Genomic DNA, 23,673 nt, shown 5'->3' with positions numbered 1-23,673 from the left:
ATGGGTCATATGAACCACCAAGTGAAGTATATATGTCGATATAAGAGCATAAAATAATAAGATTCAGCTCTATGCCGTCACTTGTAAGCTGTCCTACTGAGTGCTGGTGATACTATTTAGAACAAGAGGAAAATCTAGAAAATTGCTATATTTTATTAATCTATGAATATTTAAACTTTTGCAATAATTTACAAAAAATCATTTTTTGCATTTCTCTATAAATTTTTTTAGAACAATTTCTTTTGAACGGCAATACTATATAACGATTGAATTTTACAATGTCATGTTTAAAAAAAAGTTGCCGTAATGAACAGAGATATCGAGATGCTATTTATGTAATTATTTCTTGCTTCTCATAGATTTCATTTCTATAACTATGTAAATGGTGACAAGAAAACTCTTAGTGCAAAAAATAATATTCAAAATGAGAGCATAATTTATAAATAAATTCAAACACACTTATTTAATCTTACTGGGACGGTTGGATTCGACGTGGATATATTTTCGTAAGGGTTCTGTCAGATATATGTTATGTGTTTGATTAATTAAATTTCACTGAATATTTCATGTAATGTATATGCGTTAAAATAATAAAACAAAAATAACTTGAAAACAACTGATTTTATTAAAAATGATAGTACAATAAAAGCAAAATAAGAGAAACAGGATATAAAAATTACATAAGAATCGAATTTTTCTTGCGCCTCAATAATATCAGTAAATGTTCGAATAGACGAAAAAATAAAACTCGAACTTATTGTTGAACCAACTTGATTTAATTTGTTTTAAATTCATCATCCAATTTTCTAAACTAGAACCGATCGTTACATAATATGTAAGGTGTGGGCCTAGACATGAGAGTTTTTCGGCTGATAAAATCGATTATTGAGCCACGTTATTGATAATCGATTCAAAAATTCGATACAACTATATCGACGATATCTCGTTGATTATCAACGTATTATTTATTTAATTATTTATATACATAAACAATGAGTAAATTGATTATTCGGGTGGTCGTGTAACCGCACAGTACGATTGTGGCTACCTCCACCCTCTCATTCCTAGGCGCCACTTAGGCAAGCAAGGAAATTATTACATTAAGTCTAAATACTAAATTACATAGTAAATTGATGGCGTAAACGCATCGCTTTTAGTAACTAGTGACAATAAACAAGAAGACAATATAAAAAAATAACACCCGACTGCGCGTATTAACAATTTCACTGTAATTGACTCAGACGCGACGTTGACAGTACACAAGTACCCATCAAACGTCCTCTATGAGTATAATTTAAAAGCAACATCACTAGTCTTTAAAGTATATAAATAAATATTGAAATAAAATTTCAATTGTGGTTTAAATACAGGAGATAATTTAACAAATGTATAAGATTAAGTATCAATAACAAAATCTCATAGGTGTACTGCAGTCGAGTACAAATAAACATTGGAGATAGTCCGCTGGAAACGGGTCTGAAAGGAGCTCAGTGCAGTGGTGGGAAAAAAAAAGTACGCTCGCAACGGAATAACTACGCCCGCCCGTGGAAAGGTAAAATGTCAAAGCGCCACCTTGGTTTTAAACTTTTTAACTTTCCACTGACGTTATTAAATACTATAATTATTAAACTATACCTATTCTTCAGTCTTCGTTTAATTATTTAATCAGCAATAGATAACGCGGATTCCGCTTCCGGTAGTAGCCGTCGAAATGTCGGAGACCGTACCAAGGTGGCGTTTGAGACTGCCCACCGATCCACCGTTTATATCATATAATATATATACACAACAAATGTTACCACTTAAAATCTAGAGTGTAGGTGTAACCAACACAACCTCACGCACTCATTACACTCGAATCAGACTAAAAACGTAACGCACGACGAGGGTGCGTTTGAAGATGTAAAATATAGCAAGAGAGAGTGGCGATGTTGGCTTCCTACAGACATACAAAGATCAGATTGACTCGAGAATGATTATGCGAATTCTAACATCAAATCGATTATTGGCTTAATTTGGTGTTACAATAAGTCTGATACACTTCAATACATTATAGACATACAATTATCTTATGCGACTATATTTCAAATTGTTAAATGATAAAATTCCTGGCCATTGATTATACATTGGATTATATGATTATATTTTGCAAAAAAAATGTATTATATTCAAAACAATTATTATAAAATTATTTAATTAATATTATTATTATAGAATTAATATTATTGTATTAGATTAAATTTATATTGCAAGTAACACATTTGATCCGGTATCTCGTGGCGCTTGTCTTTCAATAAATTAACTAAACAAAATTAATTATATCATTCAAAATTAGATTAATCAATTAATAAAATTTTAATCATATTATTACTAAATATTACAGAAAAAACTGGCGTGAAATTAAATTTTTTCAATACTTTGTAGGGGAATTCCTAACAAATACTAAACAAAAAAAAAAAAGTTGAATACAGATCCGATGAAATCCTTACAAATTGGAAATATTCGTATACAATTGATATGTTTCATAGGTATGTGTTTCCGTTACTCCCTGAAACACCATACTTTACTTTGCCTATCACGGTCAATCATTTTTGCATTAATATACATTAAAATACTGTAAGATATGATAACCTTGCAAAATAAGTCTTAATAACCATAATATATTGGTACGATACAATTATCACTGTTGTTGCTGTCATTGTATAAAACTTTTTACAAAAAATGCATTAATCATACTTAGTTAATGAGTATTTGTTTAGATTAGGAGGGGGTTATATAATTATTACCTAAGCGATGAAGTATATGTTGTAAATTGTCAAAGACATACAGGTAATTTCACTTGACACAGAATTGATCAATTGACTTAAATTAGTATTCTATAAAACGAAATAATTACAACTACGAATATTTCCGATGGGTAAAGTTTGTCCGCTTGCTCTGTAATATCATGACAATGAAAAGCCTGCCATGCGAGTACCCTTTTAAGTTAAATTCTTATCTATTAATGTCTATTTTGGCATTTGTGTCGATGCTTTTGCACAAAATCTCCAAACAAAATAATTTGTCAAAACTAAAAATATTTCCAACATATCATGCGTATGGTTAAGAAAGAATAGTAATATTAATACAGTACAGTAATAATGAAAATTTCCATTCGAACAAAATTTAAATTATAATAATAGATGTCAATCACGCCAGTATAAACAAATAACATTCCATTAAATTCCAACTAAATAGCAAAAGGATTATTACAATTATATTGAACGAAAACATACCTACTTAAATAAGGAGTCAAATTATAAAATCATCTTAACATAAACTAAAACTAAGATCCGATAACCTCATAACTCTTTGGGATAATGAAGCAAATAACAATGTAACAGAAACTTGGCAATGTGAGATTGTACAGCGCCACCAGTTACAATGGGGTTAACAGGCAAGCGTAGACCAAAATCAGTGTAAATAGTATGATATAGTGGACCATGCTATACGCCATTGTGAAAAAAAATCGTAACAACTATCTGTTAGAACTACGATGTAATTATGGATGGTAGTTTATTGGTATTGAATGTAAAGGTAATCAGAGTACACTGTGAATATGAAAACGGTCCTTCAACTCTTCCCATGTCAAGCCCGGTGGGTAAACTTTGTATTATTAGTTTCACAATCCACTTGACGATGCCGTCTGTACGCTTCTGGTCTGCTCAAACTCATTGAATCAGATCAAATATTCATTCCGTTCCATAATGAAGTAAAGGAATTAATGAGTTGGAATATTTAATCAGATGTCTTATACCGCTAAAAATGACGATGAAAAAAAAAATGTTCAATACATGAGTAATAATGAAATATGACCTTGAAAAGCAGTGTTGTGCAATACTGGTGCTCACTTCAGCAAAAAATTACTTTTCGTTTGCTGCCCTAATACATTTCCAAACTGATTCGTCATTCATAGCGGATGAGGTCAGTGACCTTCCTCAGTGCTTAGCAGTTCCACGGGGCGTACATGTTGGCATATCGGCGCACAATGCGCCGGTTGAGTCGATGCTATTCATCACATTTCCTACAAGCGCCGGGTACGTCGAAATCGAGCACTAGGAGCTTCGTCTCTTCGGTACCGTTGCGTGAGCCGACGGCACAAATGAGCTTGGTCGCGGAAGCCCGTATACGCCACACGACGCCCCCAGAACCTCCGGAGCTGAGTTCGACGAGATTCCGAATAAATTCGCCAGTGCGCACGTCCCATAATTTGACGGTGCCGTCGTCGGAAGATGTGATCACAAAGCGGTTACTCGATTGAAGGCATGTCACAGCCGATTGATGTTTATTAGGACCTGTTGAATATAGATTAAATAAGTAATATAATTATATAATTACATTCATATAAAATCAAATCATATAAATAATAATATAGTGAAAAGACTTAATATTATTAGACAATAAATAATTATATTGCATAGAACATATTTGCTTTTCGTGACTAAAAAAAATCAAATTGATTATTTTAATATCAATTATTATCTGTCATTTGATTTTGACAAGTACATTCATAGACTAAAATTTGTAATGGCGCCTCTATGTGAAGGGTAGTCGCATAGAATACCCATGTACTAATGTTACTGGCACAAACGCAGCGTTGATGCATATCGTCTATACGAGGTGCCCATCTAATTATGTTGAAGAAGAAATTAGAACATCACCAGCATGTGAGTGGCAATTAGCTTTGTAGTTTTTAAATTTAAGAGGATTAATTTAATATCTTGTTTATTACTGTTAATGAAAGATTTACTTAAGATAAATTTGTTATAATTATTAATTGCCCACATACATATACTAATGATGATGAGTTTTGTTGAAGGTCATTCTCCTTCATATACATTTATGCACTATATTGACACAAGTATATTTAATTTAAAACTTTAAAATGATTATATTGAAAAAAATTATTTCGTACTTAAACTAAATAATTTCTTATATTTGAAATCTTTGATATTTTCACTTTTCATCCTTGGTAAATTAATTAATTATTTCATCGATTTTTTTACAATGAGTATTATATGTGGTGAGTGATTTATTTAATATTAGTATTCTCATTTTGTAGAGATTGGTTTACGTCCTTGTCCCATTAAGGTAAGTAAGGTCTTGTTCTATTGAGTGTACACAGAGAGTGTAAACAGGATATCTCAAAATAATATTGGATAATAACTTTAATAATTATACAATTGTTGCTAATTATGCTTTAATTAAAGCAATTAATTTATCTACTAATTGACATCCAATTTATTAGTAGGGTTAGGGTTAGGGTTTAACTTCAGGTGTTCTTTTACAAATGTGGATATATACTCTGGAGAAGTATTTTTTTTTTGGAAAATTATTTGATGACAAAGAGAAGAAGAAGAATTATTTCTCTTTCAAAGGTTTGTTGACTTGATAATTCTAAAATATGTTATATTCATTTTAGTATGTCATTTTAAGACATTTACTTTTTCGATATTATGTGATCACAGTGTCATTTGAAATTTAATAATTTTAAAGAATTTATTTAACAAATTGACATTCAATACTGTTCATAAAGAAGAGTGCTTGATATTTATGGAATTGTCACTTCAAATTGATGCTTCATTTGTTTTTTTGACCATGTTAATCCCATTCATGTATATATTACTTGTCATTCCCAAGATAATTTATGTCCATTTGGCATAATTACGAATAACTAGACAAATATTTTTTTCGTTTTTGAACGTTTTTGTACACCAAGGTATAATGTTGTTAATTAGATTTATGAGATAATTTTCAAACCTAATCCCATTTTGGTTAATAAATTTAGAATTCATAAATAATACTTATCAAGGAAAAAGAAGTAAAAATTGTTATTTATCTTCAAAAGTTTTAAAGAAATTGGACATATCATATCAAATCTCAACTCCTTCTGTTTAGAATCCTTCCAAATGAATACTTGATGATATTTTTTTAGTGAATTATCAAACAGGAAATAATAAAATTTATCACATTTGATACATACCTGACAATGTGTGTAAGCAATGGCCAGTTGTTATATCCCATACTTTGACAGTGGAATCAGCGTTGCCGGATACCAGTATATTAGAGTGCAGCTCCATTCCAGAGGTAAGGGACTGGTGACCAGTGAGGGTGTGTTTTAGCTGTCCAGACTCAACGTCCCAGACACGAATCGATGTGTCCAGAGATCCACTAACAACGTGCACACCATCAAACTGGAAAATTATTCAAACATAAAACATTTTAGATTACAAATATAATTTGGGTAATATCATAATTTAATGGGTTCCTTTGTTAATTTTATCTTTAACAACTTAAATTTCATTTAATGGCAACTGTAAAAATAAATATATCTTTGAAACAAAGATATATTTATTTTTACATTTCTTGCTGACTGTAAAATTGAGAAGTCAAGTTACCGAAACCAGTATGTCAATACATACCAGTTTTAAAATTGTGTTTACCTAACAATCAAAAAACAATATTCATTAGTGAGATCATTACAAAAAAATATATATGTTTTGTAAATGTTGATTATGAACAATATAAAAAGTATGAAATATAAATAAATTTAATTCAATGTTATACCATATAACAATCATTATTTTACCTAAACTTAATTTGTCAGGCAAATTTAAATTATGTGTTTTATACATAAGCATCTTTGAAATAATATATATGGTTAAGATCTTGAATAATTTATATTATTTATTATTAAATTGAACATTAGCTGAGACGGCCCAGTGGTTAGAACGCGTGCATCTTAACCAATGATTGCGGGTTCAAACACAGGCAAGTACCACTATATATATGTGCTTAATTTGTGTTTATAATTCATCTTGTGCTCGGCGGTGAAGGAAAACATCGTGAGGAAACCAGCATGTGTTTAATTTCATCGAAATTCTGCCACATGAGCAATCCACCAACCCGCATTGGAACTGTGTGGTGGAATATATTCCAAACCCTTTAGTGGAAGAGGAGGCCTTATCTCAGCAGTGGGAAATTTACAGGCTGTTACTTTACTTTACTTTGCTATAGAAGAGGTGAAAATGCGGTTTGGAATGTATGAGGAGTTATGATTGGTACTTTGGAACTAAAGTTTAAATAACTTTCTCTTATAGAATATACTTTATACTTCTTGCCATTGGAATCAATATTGGAAATCTCAAATTATTAATATTAATTTCCGACAAACATAATTTTTATTATTTATAAGCTATCTTAATAGTGATCCAACATGTGTTTGATTATAATTTTTGTTTTATAATCACGTCATAATAAAATACATTTATGTATAAAATAAATGCATATCACTTTTAAGCTTATACAATAATAATTACAAAATTTGGTATACATAAGGAAATTTGTTCCATGAGAAAACTAAGAAAACTATGTAGATGTGCTTGTAATACACATGTTCAAAGCATTCTAGGCTCACATTTAATATCCCTTATAATTTGTATAACTTATATTGTATAGTAACCAATTTATCAAACAAATGTATTCTGTTTGTTAAATAATATATTTGTTTAATTTTTTAAATGTAAAATGAGATTGACTCGAGTGAAATAATTTCAGTACCAATTCTAATTTCACACATAAATACTCAGTTTAGTACACAGTATTGTTGTGTTCCGATTTGAAGGGTGAGTGAGCCAGTGTAACTACAGGCACAAGGGAAGTAACATCTTAGTTACCAAGGTTGGTGGCACATTGACGATGTAAAGAATAGTTAATATTTCTTGCAGCGTCATTGTCTATGGGTGATAGTGACCACTTACCATCAGGCCCATATGCTCGTCCGCCAACCTATACTATAAAAGAATTGATGATTGTAAGGTGATATATAAAATGTCGATCTACTTACTTGTAAGCTATATACCCTGTTTGTGTGTCCAGCGAGCGTATGAAGGCACTCTCCAGTCTCTGGGTTCCAGACTTTGACGAAGTAATCGTAAGCACCGGATACAACCATCTTGCCGTCGTATTGAACGCACCGGACAGCCGCTAAGTGACCGACCAACACCCGGAGACAGCGACCGTCGGGAATCGACCAGACACGAAGCGTTGCGTCACGGGAACCGGATACAACCCTGAAAAGGATATTAAAGCTTTAACACACTGTGACATAAATTACCATTTGTACTACTACTAATTTTTCATACATTTTATTTAAACGGTATACAATTGTGGTTGAATTGCTTTGCTTAATTATTGAACATCAATTTATATATATGTATATATCTTATTCATAGTTCGGTTATCAACACTAGACACTATATTACTTATAATGCTAATAAAATGTGATTTCGCATAGCAATAATATATCCATTAAATACCAGATAGAATAACAGTAAATAATGTCAACGTGCGTATAACAATATAAAAGTAAATATTTCATTAAAGAAAAGTTTCGCAAGCCATTATTCGCGAGCTATTCATTCGAAACAGTTAAATTGGACCGCTATTTTGATCGAGTTTTAAAATTAGTATTTCGTAAGCAAAGAGTTACAAACAAGAAATTACAAATTTGTTTTCGAACGTTTTGTTCCAATTTATATTATACTCTACGTAAAAAAAAAAATTTTTACTAATACAAATGGCGTCGCTATATCAACACGATTAGTATATAGTATTTTATTGAAGACGAAACGCAATTGTTTATTAAGATTTATGTAATAACATTGCAATATAAATAAATCAAATATTTGTTATTATATAATTGTGAATGTTATCAGTTACTTCGCAACGCATTTATTAATAAATATTTCACCTTGAATGCGTATAAGAGTATAATAAACAAAGTATTTAAAAACGCTCGTTATATAATATAAATATTGCATTCAATAGAGACCCCTTATATAGAGACGACGTTATTATAGCATTATGTCATCAGCTGATTGCAGTTTGCTTGATCCGTCCGGTTCCGATCAGTCTTATCCCGTTTTAAATCAATATATAATTCACGTACTACCGCCGTTATATTGCTGATTAAAAATCATACAGTAAATTCGCACGTATTGTACCCAATTCGAAAAATCAATTTATAAATCAATAATGTAAGGTGATGTTTAGGAGCATAATCCACGACGCTGTTTCCAAGCGGAGGTGTGGATACAGAAATGTAACAGATTCTCATGTATTCATCACGATGTTTTCCTTCTCGATCGAATTAAAAATATAAATTAACCACATAAACATACATATTTCTAGCACGGGATTGAACCGACTATCTTTAGTTTAGATTCATGTGTTAGACAATAGGGCTCGACTTAAAGACTCGTTAAATCTTGAACATAGTTTTGCTCTTAAAATATTTTTCTAATTGTGTAATCGGTCGGTATAGAATTATAATTGCCTTAACAATTATATACATTGTAAACAATATCAGAATTAACTCGTTACACGTCTATTAAATATATAAATATACAATTGAACATAGATACTATTATGTCGACATCTTAATAGTAATATTTACGTTATTATATCTTACTTAAGCATAAAATCTTATCAATTAAAAAGCACTTTGTAGAATAAACAATGATTCAAACAGTATCAAAGGAAATAGAATTAGAAAATAATTGTGAGTGAGAATAATAAGTTCGCAAGTTAAGCCTCGCCTAGTTTCCTTTCGCACGCGCTGACAAAGAAGCATCGATTGACATTTTATGAAGAAAAACTGATAGAAAACATTTATATCTGAATCCCAATATGATGGGACATTATATTTAACATTACAACGGCGCATTTACACTTCAGCTCTATATGACTTATCACATTTTGAAATCGAGTTCTAAAAATTCGACAACAATAGATTTCAGAAAAACTGATAGAAAACATTTATTCTTGAATCCCAATATGATAGTCAATTATATTATATTTAACATCACAACGGCACATTTGCATATCTACTCTATATGACTTATCACCTTTTTGAATCGAGTTATAAAAATTCGACAACAATAGCTTTCATTCGCTCGGCAAATATTTTAATATTTTTATAAAACGTAGCATTTGAAACATTCCATTCGCAAAATACACAAACAATAAGTTTTAGCAAGGAAAATACTATGACATAATAAATTGCATATAGTATTAATATATTACATTCATATTATATGTAAAAACATTATTTGTAGGTATATTTTGACGACCTCCGTGGTCGAGTGGTGTGTACACCGGTTTTCATGGGTACGCCACTCTGAGGTCCCGGGTTCGATTCTCGGCCGAGTCGATGTAGATTACCATTAGTTTTCTATCTTGTCTATCGTGTTTGTGGTACCGTCATTACTTCTGATTTCCATAACACAAGTGCTTTAGCTACTTACATTGGGATCAGAGTAATGTATGTGATGTTGTCTCATATTTATTTATTTATTTATATATTACCTTTTCTGATGCAAATGCATGCAACGGACGGTAGATGTGTGACCGGCAAGGACTTTAAGGCACTGTCCGGTTTTCGCGTTCCACACACGCAGAGTGCGGTCGGTCGAACCGCTTATGACGAGGTCGCCTACCATCTGCGATGACCACACGCCACCAGAGTGACCCACGAGCGTTCGTAGACACTGGAAGAAGAATTATATAGATGTAACCAATAGTTGTTTCCAGAAGAATAGAAGAATTATATAATTAAAATGTATATTAAATGTAATTATTTCTATAATTTATGAACATTTAATTTTAACTAACGTTTAAGTGAGGATCAAATGTTAGATTAGCTACGTTTCTTGTACTATTTATACTTTGGTAATGTTCGGTTGAGCAGTTGAGACGCAAAAAAATAACAAACAAAATAGGATAAGTAATACGACCAATAGCGCCAATGTTTGGCATACAAGTAATACGACCAATAGCGCCAATGTTTGGCATACAAGTAATACGACCAATAGCGCCAATGTTTGGCATACAAGTAATACGACCAATAGCGCCAATGTTTGGCATTGGGTAAAAAGTCTCTGGCCAACTTCGGAACTGAATATATTAATAACAAATTCGATCCTCACCTTCCCAGTAATGGCCGACCAGACTTTCAGTGTGGTATCGTCGCTACCGCTCAAGATTCTGTTCCCATAGAACTGAAGACACGTTATAACATGCTCGTCATGACCACGCATCACGATTGGATTGTTCACTGGCTTATGTAGCCAATTGTCCTGGATCAGTGATTGACGCATGTAGGCTGCCTTCCATGGGCTGACGCATCGTGGTAATGACCTGGGCATCTTTTTGAGGGTAGTGAGACCTATGCGACGGCACTGCTCCTTCCATAGGAGATTATCATCAGCCAGGAACCTAGTGACAAAAAACCGTTTTAAATTAATTAGTAAATTGTGTATTTAATATCGAAGTACTATTTATGAAATAATTTTTGTATGTTACATATTTTATTAGCAACATCCGTTGCATAAGAATAACTAGGAAGTATAATTTGTTATTAACCTACCTTTTTTATTTTAAGAATATTTATAATAGAATAGAATAAGAGATTTTTAGAGTAGATACTTAGTAAACAAACCAAGTATCAGTTAGGCACAATTCTAATCTCAGAGGAAATCAAGTAATCTTTACACACCCAATATTTATTTTTATAATTCGATAGCGATTAAATCGTCTAATCTACACTTATATTATTGTTTGTTTATATTTAAATACATGTAATTCCTTACCTCCAATACCGACAAGTTTGTGCAGCGCGCAGTAAATCTTTCGGCTGCAAATATCCGAGAACGGTAAGGGCCAGTTCCTTGGGCAGGAGAGATATGAAGTCCCTTTGGAAGAGAGGCTCGATAGCCTTCATCATGTAACGAACGTGGCTCGCGGCACAGCGGTTTATCAGAGCGTCGATTGCTTGGATCTTCTCGCCGTTAGACCATGATTGAAATCTACAAAAAGAAAGAAATATGGATTCCAGATTTCCATCCAAAAGACGACAATTTTCGACCACAACGTGATAAATAAAACAACCCATAACTTAAAGTATACATTCAATAACGAGGTGAACGATAAGTTATAGGATGCTTAACATATGTGAAAATTTCAGCGACATAACAGAAATTACGATTTGAATATTTGTCTGACTAATTCGAGTCCGCTTAAAGGCCACAATCGAAACAGCGCAATGTAGCATCAAGCTTCAATTTGTGGTCAATTTCATGAATCACTCAATCATTGACCGACCGAATAGCCGAAATTTACGAGAAAGATAAAAATGTTCGTAATCACGCAACTTCCTGGCAAATATTTTTGTTTTTGATATTTCGTAAAGTAATCTTTGGATGATTATTATATCTGTAATCCGAATCAACTTTTCTTCAAATACACTAATTCGATAATACTACGATGATATAAACACAGTTCTTTCTTCACGCTAATCTGTATCACGTATGGATGGTCACATAACTTGGTATGTAATGAAAAGCGCTTGAACATTTTCAGCATATATTGGCATCCATAATAATCAGCGTTAAAAGGAAATCAAGAATCCACGTGCCTTATGATTTTTATTGACGAGTTTATTGTTATTGGTCCTGATTTAGCGTCAACGGAAATAAAAAACGAACGAGTTCGAGTGTCTCTTGAACAAAAGCGGTTACGTATGTATTTACAAGAACATGAAATTCACGCAATCACAATAACCGTCTCCAGTAAGGTACAAAAATACCCTTATTTATTAATTTCGATAACCGATAAATGAAATACCTAGTTACTAGAAATTTCAAACATCTTCAACCTTCCGAAAAGTATTGATAGACATGATTATATTTTCAAAATAACAAACCTCTTTTAAATGCTAGCGACAAGAGAACGGGATCACAATGCTAATGCTTACAAATTTGAATTTAAAAAATACATCTCGACATCTATGTTATGCCTAAACATTATCGAGTCAGTCAGAGACGTGCTGAATAAAAAAACTTTACAGAATACATTCATGTTTTTCCATTATTTTGGGCATCGAGTGCGAACGAACTGTATCCTCATTCATTATGTAGTTATGAGAACATCAGCGAGACTGAAAATCAAACCAAATGTTCCAAATCGGTTTGCTGTAATTGTTGCTCAAAGTGATGTTTTCTACTTTCAAATTTCAAATCGATGATAAAAAGATATATATCCAATCACCTATTAAACGACATTAAAGCCGTAAATTACTAAAACGAATGTTAGCTTTAAGTGAAATTGTTAAAGAAAAAAAAACGCACTCAAATTCAATCAATTACAAATAAAACAGTTATTGAATTTAATATAAATACATGTGATATTTTAAGGCAACAAGTCGGTAGAAGTGTTTAAAAGGTCCCATTAAAAGTTCACGTTTTAAAAGGATTTTCAGTGAAGTTCTGAAAACCGAGGTGATAACTTGATAGCATTAAAACCGCCGGCAGCTTATAATGCTCGTGTGAGCATCGAACAAGCTAGCTCTACCGAAGATAAAGTTGTGATTCCGCGTCGCTGCTAACACGTAACAAGTTTTGCAAAATTTACATTGCTTTTCCCGACGAGAAACTAAATAAAATATTATAACATTTAAATTCATACAAGAGATTGCTTTTAAAACATTTAATTTTACATTTGTATAGGCGTTTTTATACATCAGATATTTATTCTATCGCGTAAAATGTTATTTCAAAATGGTGCGCAAAAATGGATCGTTTGTTTCACTAAAATATTTACTGAAACAATGATCGAATATTTAAACTTGTAACGCTTACTTGTATTTCGGAATAGAGCGTATTTTATACTCGATGTAACTTACCTGTTGAGCCATTGCTTTAGTTCAGGAGGTCCCTGGATGTTGTTAGTTTGAAGTGCAATATTGGCGTGTATGTTCGGCCATTCCGATCCCGGTCCGACGACAACGCTTCCATCTGGACAGAATTTCTTCGCTGATTGCGGCCGAGGCGGCTCGTAGCGTCTTTTTCTCTATAAATAAACTTTAATTAGACCTTTTGAACTAACTTCACAACAACATATATCGGAAAACACGTACATATTTACAAATCTTTATGTTATTAACTATTTTAGAAAACAAAAGTAGAAGATTTAACAAAGAAAAACATAATCCAATGAGTTACAATAAGGCCACAACGTTCAACAATATTAAAGATAGAAGGTTATAGAATATGTGTTCTATCAAACAGAATACATATAGTAATAATAATATCGACGATCTTAGTTTCAGTGTCGTACATCTAAGCTCTCCAATTACACTTCATCTAGAAGGTTTTATAATTTGTCGACCATTAGTCAATGAGGATTGATATCGTCGTAAAGAGGTTTTATTACTAGTTTTGAAAAAAAAAAAGAAACAAATTAATTAATGTTCTAGAGAATAATAATGCGACATTGGATATTATTCACTTGTGCTAAGTCCTTTGAGGATTATTGCGTTATCATTTGAGTCGCGTAACTTTATATATATTTGCATAACAATATCCTACGATAATTTCTAGTAAATAATAAAACATTTATTCATTTCGAATATTAATATAAACGAAAGTTACGTAATGTACGGAAATGAAATATAAATTCACACAACAAATCATCTAATGTTCCTTACAAGATGAAATATATTCGATCTAACTTATCTCATCAATCCGACTGTCAGATTGGTATTTGAATACCAAATCCTAATGATAAAAAATTACGATAAATCTAACGCAGTAGAGCATCAAAAAAGAAGTCTGCCGTAAAATAATAATAGAATAACGCATATAGACATAATAACAAGATGAAAAAATCTTCACATACCCAAAGTCTTTCATCCGGCTCCGGTTCATCCTCCTCGTCATCATCCTGCGAATAAAACTATATTAACATTTCATCTATTCGTTGTTTCCGAACATTTATTCCGCAACACAAAACTTGAATTGCTTTTAAATTGCCAACAAACTGCAATATAGTTTGATGGATTTTTAATCTATTGTATAAGTTTCAATAGAAATATTTGATAACCAATATAAATAAAAACAAATACTAAATACTTCTATTATCTGACATGTTATCCTTTTTCTGGATAATCTATTATTGCCTGATTTGAATTATTTTTGACAATTTAAAAATCTATAGTAATGTCATAAAGACGAAAGTAAATCATTATTTCTGATACTAATTAAATTTTTTTACGTATTACACATATGCACCTGGCTATTACAGCTATGTCAACGTTAATTTCTCATTTTTACATTTCTCAATGTCCACATAATAAACTATATTCAATAGTTAAGTATACTTAGTAGACCTATACTAATTTATATATATTTATATATATATAAAACTTTTGACATGCTTTAGCAATACAATGATAAATAATTACGGTTCGTAGATAGTTCTATTACTCGTAATTAAAAGAAATTATATATAGGAAATAAACGTCTAATATACCTAGTAGTACATATAGTATGTATCGATTTAAAAATTTAAACGAGAGGACGGTAGTGATGAACACAAGCGATTTACACTCAACGCCCTTCATGAGGATGTCCTGTACGCTATGAGGGATCCGAAAACAGCGCGATATATACATAATGACGACAGACACGTCTGTTTGTAACGAATATATTCGATAAGAACGATCATCGTACAAATTACTATCTACACATCTACCCATTGTCCTGGAAATGATCCTTGACATTTCTAAAGATGACTTATTATATTATTTATTTATTCTTATAAATAAAACAATAATATAATTTAATACATTCGAATTACCATTTACAACATTTTAAAACAACAATAATTGTTATAAGAAAATTATCTAGAGGTCAACAGCGCTTCGGCCTTTTGACGGAACAAAATTGTTTTTATATTAAAATCGTAATATTAGATGTTATAACGGAGCGTCAAAGGAATTTAATCCTAATTTAACTAAACGGTTATGTAAACATTCAACTTTGTTGAACACGTTGATATTATACAGACCACCTGGGCCGGTTCATATTGGACATGGTTTGGCTTGCGGTTTTGCCACTAATTAGCTGTTCTACCACGAAAGAGGTTGGCATTAAACCTTCTTAAAAAGAAAAAAAAGTAACAGTATCTATCTTATTATCAAGATTTTTTTTGAATATTCGCGACATCGAACAGTTAACTTTTAACATAATGTATAAGTTTCGCTTCGCGTTTTAGGAGCTGATCTAGTGTTAAGCGTAAAAGTGGATTATGTATTTCCTTTGAAGTTCAAACTAGCTTCACATCAAATTTCATTACATTCGGTTCAGAGGTGTAGCCATGAAAAAGCGACATTTATCGTCGCGTTTCTAATATTTGTATAGAAGTAAACATGTTATGTAATTTATGCCATAGGTAAGTAACCTATAGAAAAAAAAAAACACATTAAAAGCATTGTTATTTTTTTTATCAAAATCAAGTCTAACGAATATCTCGTGGTCGAAATAATAATAATAATAATAGCAATTAATTCATCATCCACAACCTCCGTAAAAAGTACTTCCCTCGATAGTAGAGCCCCGTCTCTACAAAATAAAAACTACTACTACTACTATTATTACTACTACTACTAGTTCACCATGAAAATTGAATTGAAAACTGCGATGCGTGTGTCATTTTCATAAACGATTCATACTCTGACCCCGAAACAAATGATACGCATTTTTACGATTGAGAACAACTGATTTTCGCGTTTGATTCTAATCTCTTGAAAATTGTATAACACTTTTATAAGAACCTACATAGATGGGGCTTTGTGCAAATCCTCGGTGGATAATATCAACTCAACAGATGGTCTACTCCCAAAAATCAACACGATATTGTTATTTTGTTGTTTGAACATTGAATGAGTATATAAATACTTTATTTATTGATACATTAATTATATTATATATTTACATTTATTTATAAGTTGTAGATTAATGTTATTTTATTTATAGCACCACCCACCTCATATTTTATTAGCTGCCCTATACCTACACCGTTGTTTACACCGTTGTTAGCCGGGAAGAGAACGCTATGTAACGATAATCAATCGCCAATATTGAGCACCTTTTTTATTTAGGCTGCATTCATATTGTATAATATGTAATTATATATCGAAGTCGATTTTATCAATAAATATTTTTAAGTAACGATTTTACATAATTAACATTTAGCAAACGATCTATCTCCAAACGCACGATACAGCAAGACCCGCGTATTTTTCGCACGTTTATTTACATATCTTTTAATATTTGAACTAACGGTTCAAATAGCCGATTGTAAACCAACATCTATCCAAATAAACTTTTAAAATCAATATGTTATTCATGATGATACGGATTATCCGTTTTGAAACTAAATTAATATCAAAGTTTTATAACAACCTCTTTGTAATAAAAGAAAATATTTCCATTCGAATTAATTTAATTATCATAGATATTGGTATATCTATATTAATAAAATAAATATGAATAAATAAATAAATATGACACAACATCACATACATTACTCTGATCCCAATGTAAGTAGCTAAGGCATTTGTGTGATGGAAAATCAGAAGTAACGACGGTACCACAAACACCCAGACCAGACAACATAGAAAACTAATGATAATAATCTACATTGACTCGGCCGGGAATCGAACCCGGGACCTCGGAGTGGCGTACCCATGAAAACCGGTGTACACACCACTCGACCACGGAGGTCGTCAAATTGTTTCCAATATCAAATCAAATACAAATGTGGAAGAAATATCTGTCGCTCTTTCACGAGCAAAGCAATGAACCGAATTCATGAAATATGACGTTAAACAAAATTGAACTTCAGGGAAGGACAACCGACGCCCTAAAACGTGAAGGAAACCGCGGGCAACAATTATAATTAGTATTATTATTATTTTTTTATGTTGTAGGACGGAGCATATGGGCCACCTGATGGTAAGTGGTCACCATCACCCATAGACAATGACACTGTAAGAAATAGTAACTATTCCTTACTTCGTCAATGTGCCACCAACCTTGGGAACTAAGATGTTATGTCCCTTGTGCCTGTAGTTAAATACTTGTACTACTTACCTCGTGCGACGAAAGACATGTGCACCACGACTCTTCGTTGACATCGTCGTCCGAGTCGTCGTCACCGTCGCAATATTGGTAGCTCTGAAACAAACCAACACTTTTTAACACACACAGACAACACACAACTTTATTGCACACTGTTTATATAAATACAATATATAATACTTATGTGTTTATATCGAGACAATAATGTTCTATGTACAACGTTATGTAAGACACTTAAGATCATTGAAATGCATTTATTAAGATTTTATATTATACATACTAAACGATAACTATTCATATGTTTTGTATTTTTTACAAAGCTGTTATTCTATAAAGATATTTTTTCGGTGTCTTTTTTCAAATTCGTACCAATAATGTCTGTCTTCTAAGAAAATTTGACGTAAATATGTAAAAAATGTTTTCTTTGCCAGAAATATATTTTATGGTCATTAGTAGATAATTAATTACATACGTATATAATATACAAACATAAGTAATACATATATTTATATGGAACCTCTTATTTAAATATTATTTCAGATATTATAATACATAAACAAAAACATAAGGCGAATATAATATTCTTAATGATATGACTCTACGTAGGCTTCGTATTAATGAAAGCGACTGTTCAATACGTGTTGAAATGAAGGATTGCCGGAAGGTGCCTACCAATTGAAGTAACCCTACATTCCATAAAACCTGTACGCTTTTAAATAATACCTGAATTCGATATTCAATTCCCACTAATAGTTGTTTGAAGTACTTCATAAAACTATTTTTAACGGAATTTGCAACAAGCTTCACCTACGTATTTTAATACTACATGATACTAATATTTTGTTTATTGTTTTTATCAAAAATACTGATAGAATAACGAATAATTCGTTTACGAATATCCGTTTCAATAATTTCAATTGTAACAAAACCGTTGTTAAATTGAGAATTTAAAAAATATGAATTAGAATATATTTTTTTAAGCGGAAATATTCGGATTTTTATGGACAAAATTATTGTGAATGTGCTTTGAGCTGAAAATTTAAACTAAATCGATTGGTATAAATTTCATTCTAGTTCATTTATTTTATGATATACGTAGATAAAAAATACATTCGTTGTCCAATAATATTTTGTTTTTATACGATAAAATTTTGCTATTGAGCGTCAAATGACTTACTCATATGTAGAAATCTTGTCGATTTCTTGGCAATACTTTATAAGTGATAGCATAAGCACTAAACACACCCTATTGGTTCCGCTACGTAAATAAGTTCATTTACTTCAAATTAACGTAGCCTTCCCTAGCCTAGTTACGAAGACTCCACGATAAAAATAATCAATACACGTGTTCGATGCATGCATTTTTAATTCTGATATAGACTGGGCATTTATAGGATCGTTGCAAGTAAATTATTCAAACTAAACCAATTACAAGCGTCACCAAACAAATTAAAAACTTGAATGGTTTCAGCGTTGCAATATTAATTAGATCCCGACAAACTCTAGCTCAACTATATAAATGCATAATTTATCTACATCTAATCTCTTTCGGACATTTTAATTATGGCTGCTGTCAGGTACATTGTATAGGAATTGTCGGGATATTTTATCGCGAAGCGTCTACCACCTGTCATCCGCTCCGCAAACCGTCACGCACACGCACCGGTAACCTGACGGGTTGCTAAGCCTTTGGTTTTTTCTTTTTAAGATTTTTATTTGAGAAACTAAAAACTTTTTAAAATCCTTCTCTTAAATTTCTTGCTTATTCAACGACTGAAATTTCAGATTGCTTATTCATATCGAGATACTCATTTGGATGGAAGCATATTATGATTATGTAAATAACATATATAAATGTGACAACAAAGCAATATGGCGTGACCAGGTGGGTCTGGTAGCCTATGACCTAGGGGTCATTTTCCTTTAACATATTTGTTGCAATACATGACCCAAGATCTTTCGTATACATTTTGTAACTACAATCCAAAATTTTTATTTAAAAATCATTTAAAAAGTTAACGCCATTATTAACCGTATACACGCTGCTAGCATAAATTACAAGCGACAGCGGTATTGTCCGTATTATACTTTGGATTACACGCTTGCTTTATTTATATCTTTCAGATTTGGATTAAGGAAAACATATATGTTAAATAAACATCCCTATTAGCAATATATTTTATATGTCTCTTTCTTCGAATTCTAAATTCTATATTAAAATATTGCAACAACATCATTTTATAGGTTTTCAATAGAAAAGTGATAGGAAAAACCTTAAAAGAAACAGAAAAAAAATAATCTTAATTATTATAAATATTAAAATAATGTAACTTCAGACACAACTAAAATTAGTCATATATTACAAATTAATTTAAAGAGTTAATTTTTAACAAAAATTCGCACACGAGCCATTACCAATTCAAACAGACATAGTCAAAGTTCACCTATCATATCACGAAATCAACAATTTGAATGTTTAATATCCAAAATACTGATGAGGTTGTATGGAATATAGATTACAGATATATATAGACAAATTCAAATAATTTTATGAGGAAATGATTGTTAGAATGGATCCAGATACTAGATGAATGAATTGATGTTGAGTAAAAATATAAGTAAAATATGAAATATCAAGTTTAAACTCACGGATGACTTGGAGCTGCCACTTCCATTCCTCTTGCTGCTGTCATCCAATCCTAATAACTTCTCAGCATTTGACGTGGAAGGAACAGTGAACTCTTTACTATCTGAACTAGAACTAGAAGCATTCGAACTTGACCGACCTGATTGCCCGCTACCATCACATATATCAGAATCCCCTGAATGTTCCATCAGATCACCTTTATACAACTTCCCCTTAGGAAAGTCTTTCTTTTCTTGTAAATTACTACTCAACAGTTTTTGCATAAAATCTACTTTCTTGGGGGGTGGTTCTACAATTGAGTAAAGTGGAGTTCGGGAGTATATCATGTTCTTTATTGTGGCATTACTACCTTCACAATCATCAGATTTGCTGCAACCCGGTAAGCTAAAGTCATTTGTTATCATATTTGAAAGTGTCGATATAGTCTCTGAACTGGACGCAAGACTTGAATTGGCACTCGACAAGTTACCAGAGTAACGTGCTGCTGCATTTATTTCCCCATCAACTATCATACTGGAACAATGCTTTAGCATTCTATTTTCCTCCTCAAAATCTTCACGTTCAAGATCATCAATTTTTTGCCTAACATTACATGAATCGCCCGACTTCTCAGCAAGCCTGTTGTCACAATCAGTCTCAACATTTTCATATGAGATTTTGTTTCTCTCGTACAAGTCACACTTGGAATGTGAACATGATGGTTCCATTCTAAATATAATCTGAAATTAACACTTTATGTCACAGAAATATTCAATTTCTATTATATCATGCTAAATATTTGTTAAAACACTTACTGTTATCTGCTAATTGTAACTAGTCCTGCATGGGTGGTTTACCTACAAAGAAAAAAAAATTAATTATTTATTTGTAGGTTACATTTTGTCTTATCCGAAAGTAATACCTATTCTTTTATTTTCTTCAATACTACTTCTAATTAATAACTTAAAAGAAAGTACATTCCATATACGGATTACGATTGGCAACAATAACCATACATAATTTATACATTATCTAAACATTATTAATGCAGCTCCTACTGAAATTTAGACCACATAAAATAAAACTATTAAAAATTGTATATACTTGGAAGCGACTCTACTTAAATTATTTTTATACATTACTATTGGTTTATTTGATTGTATAAGCTGATAATAACATACAAACATATACAGAGAAATTTCTAGCATATTTTGCTGTGTTATTGGTGGATTAAATTATACATCCAGCATGATTATTTCCATGTCAAGGTAAATAATGCAATGAATATACAATATTGACTGATCGAGTATTCATTTTTTGGTACAATGTAATTCGTTTTTTAAACACAGTAATATGTATGTTTTAATGTTAGACTCTACCATTGTTATGAGAGTAAGTACACTAATATTATCTATATTAAATTCAAATTCATAATAAAATAATTGCATAAATGGAGTAACAAAGAATAATGCTGCTCATTTGCTCTTAAATTTATCAACTGGATACTACTTTTTAAAGTTTAACATAGTCAAAATATATATACTCACAACATTACATTACATTGTACTGATTTGTATTGTTTATATAAATATTATAAATACCTTGGTAACACATATTAGCACTTAAAATTTCTTTGTGATTGAAATTAGAGTCACTCATTGAGCGGTAATTAAGGGTTTCAATTAAATTATTTTGTATGATATATACAAAAAAAGCAATTCTACATCTGTATATAAGTCATATAATGAGAAAAGTTTGTATTAACAACAAAGTATGAATGTGTTTATTTTTTTGTTTATTGTGTTTGTATTGTATTTAATACAATTTAAAACACTTCTGTTACTATTTTATGGTTATAATGTTATTTTTATTTACATTGTATAAATTCAGTTAAAAAATTGTCAAAAAAGATTTTTGTTGAAATTAACCTAAAATACTGTAAATAAAAAGACTCACAAAGCACTTAAAAGATGATTCATTTGACATTCATTTTGAGGCAAATTATTTTATTACTTCTGTCAATAATAAAAACAATGATTGTGTATGATGTTATATTTACTTTTTAAGGCTCAATTAGTAATTAATTGTAGAACTGAATGTAGTCACAAAAGCAACAAGTTACTAGCATGCAAGATGTATGGAGACAAAATGCACAATAACTTCACAATCGGTCTCACAAGGCCATTACTGAATACCTATCAACTAAACCACTGTCAGAATCAAGGCCAAATTAATCTTGTTCCTCATTTCATAGAAAAAAGGACAGAGAAATACAAATTAAAGAACTATATGCTTTCACATCGCAAGAAATGTTGAGCTCTTTAAATCACGTATCATACGTGATTCGTCTGTTGCAAATGCAGGAAATCGAACCATGTGTATTTAAACTAAAAAAAAAGAACAGCGACTCCGACATAAAGGTCTCCGAGCGTGAGAATATTTTTTTTTCACGCGGTGCAGGATTCACATGCACTCGTACTAACAAAAAAAAAATCTCCTGAGGCAATTATCCACGGTTTATGGCGAAATTCACTGACCTTTTCGTAAAAAATCTATCAGATCCAGCCACTGACCTATATAGTAATAGGTATAGTTGTATGCGCAGAAACGCACTGCCAGCTGAATAGCTCTATCTGGGATTTTGAAAGGATAAGGTGTGAAAACATAAAAAAGTGGAATGAGATATAACGAACCCCATATCCGTCATAAAATACTGTTTAACTCACTCACCTGTACGATTTTTTATAATTATGAATGCTTCATTGGTTGTTCGTGTTATGTGCTTGTTTCAAAAACATAATAATATACAATGTTAAAAATCGTACAATGTTCAGCACTCTATCTTTTCACGACCAACACGGTGGTGGCCATCCATCGACCATAAACGTGTAGAACGACTCACGGATTCAGTAGTAAGTAGTCTGTGGTACAAACTGTAGAGATGTAGATTAAGTAGATACTTAGTGTTGTCACATAAGAAATATAACTTCTTAAGGTTTTAAACAGTGGCGCCACTGTACACTACCG

At 31.5% G+C, this 23,673-nt stretch overlaps 1 protein-coding gene across 1 annotated transcript; it reads right to left on the bottom strand.

The window, feature by feature from the left end:
• Positions 1-754: 754 nt before the first annotated feature.
• On the bottom strand, positions 755-23,564 carry LOC124542857 (F-box/WD repeat-containing protein 7). Its single transcript, XM_047120744.1, has 12 exons — positions 23,377-23,564; positions 21,462-21,503; positions 20,670-21,386; positions 18,033-18,116; positions 14,776-14,820; positions 13,781-13,947; positions 11,691-11,906; positions 11,028-11,316; positions 10,408-10,589; positions 7,886-8,111; positions 6,023-6,233; positions 755-4,334 (listed from the first exon to the last, which is right to left on the bottom strand). The coding sequence occupies exons 3-12, from the start codon at positions 21,372-21,374 to the stop codon at positions 4,048-4,050; spliced, it is 2,412 nt and encodes an 803-aa protein (XP_046976700.1). The 5' UTR covers positions 21,375-21,386; positions 21,462-21,503; positions 23,377-23,564; the 3' UTR covers positions 755-4,047.
• Between the last annotated feature and the right edge of the window lie 109 nt (positions 23,565-23,673).

The sequence above is a fragment of the Vanessa cardui genome, chromosome Z (genome assembly GCF_905220365.1).
Source record: "Vanessa cardui chromosome Z, ilVanCard2.1, whole genome shotgun sequence".
Taxonomy (NCBI): domain Eukaryota; kingdom Metazoa; phylum Arthropoda; class Insecta; order Lepidoptera; family Nymphalidae; genus Vanessa; species Vanessa cardui.
Note: the sequence above shows the minus strand (reverse complement) of the source record. Positions and strands in the feature narration are given on the sequence as shown.

What these genes read in the sequence shown, in the direction of transcription:
- LOC124542857 (XM_047120744.1), bottom strand. Translation starts at nt 21,374, where the DNA reads ATGGAACCATCATGTTCACATTCCAAGTGTGACTTGTACGAGAGAAAC. An exon ending in GTGGCAGCTCCAAGTCATCC is followed by an intron (nt 18,117 to 20,669) that starts GTGAGTTTAAAC and finishes GGTTTGTTTCAG; the next exon opens with AGCTACCAATATTGCGACGG. An exon ending in TTGCTTACACACATTGTCAG is followed by an intron (nt 4,335 to 6,022) that starts GTATGTATCAAA and finishes TATATTCAACAG; the next exon opens with GTCCTAATAAACATCAATCG.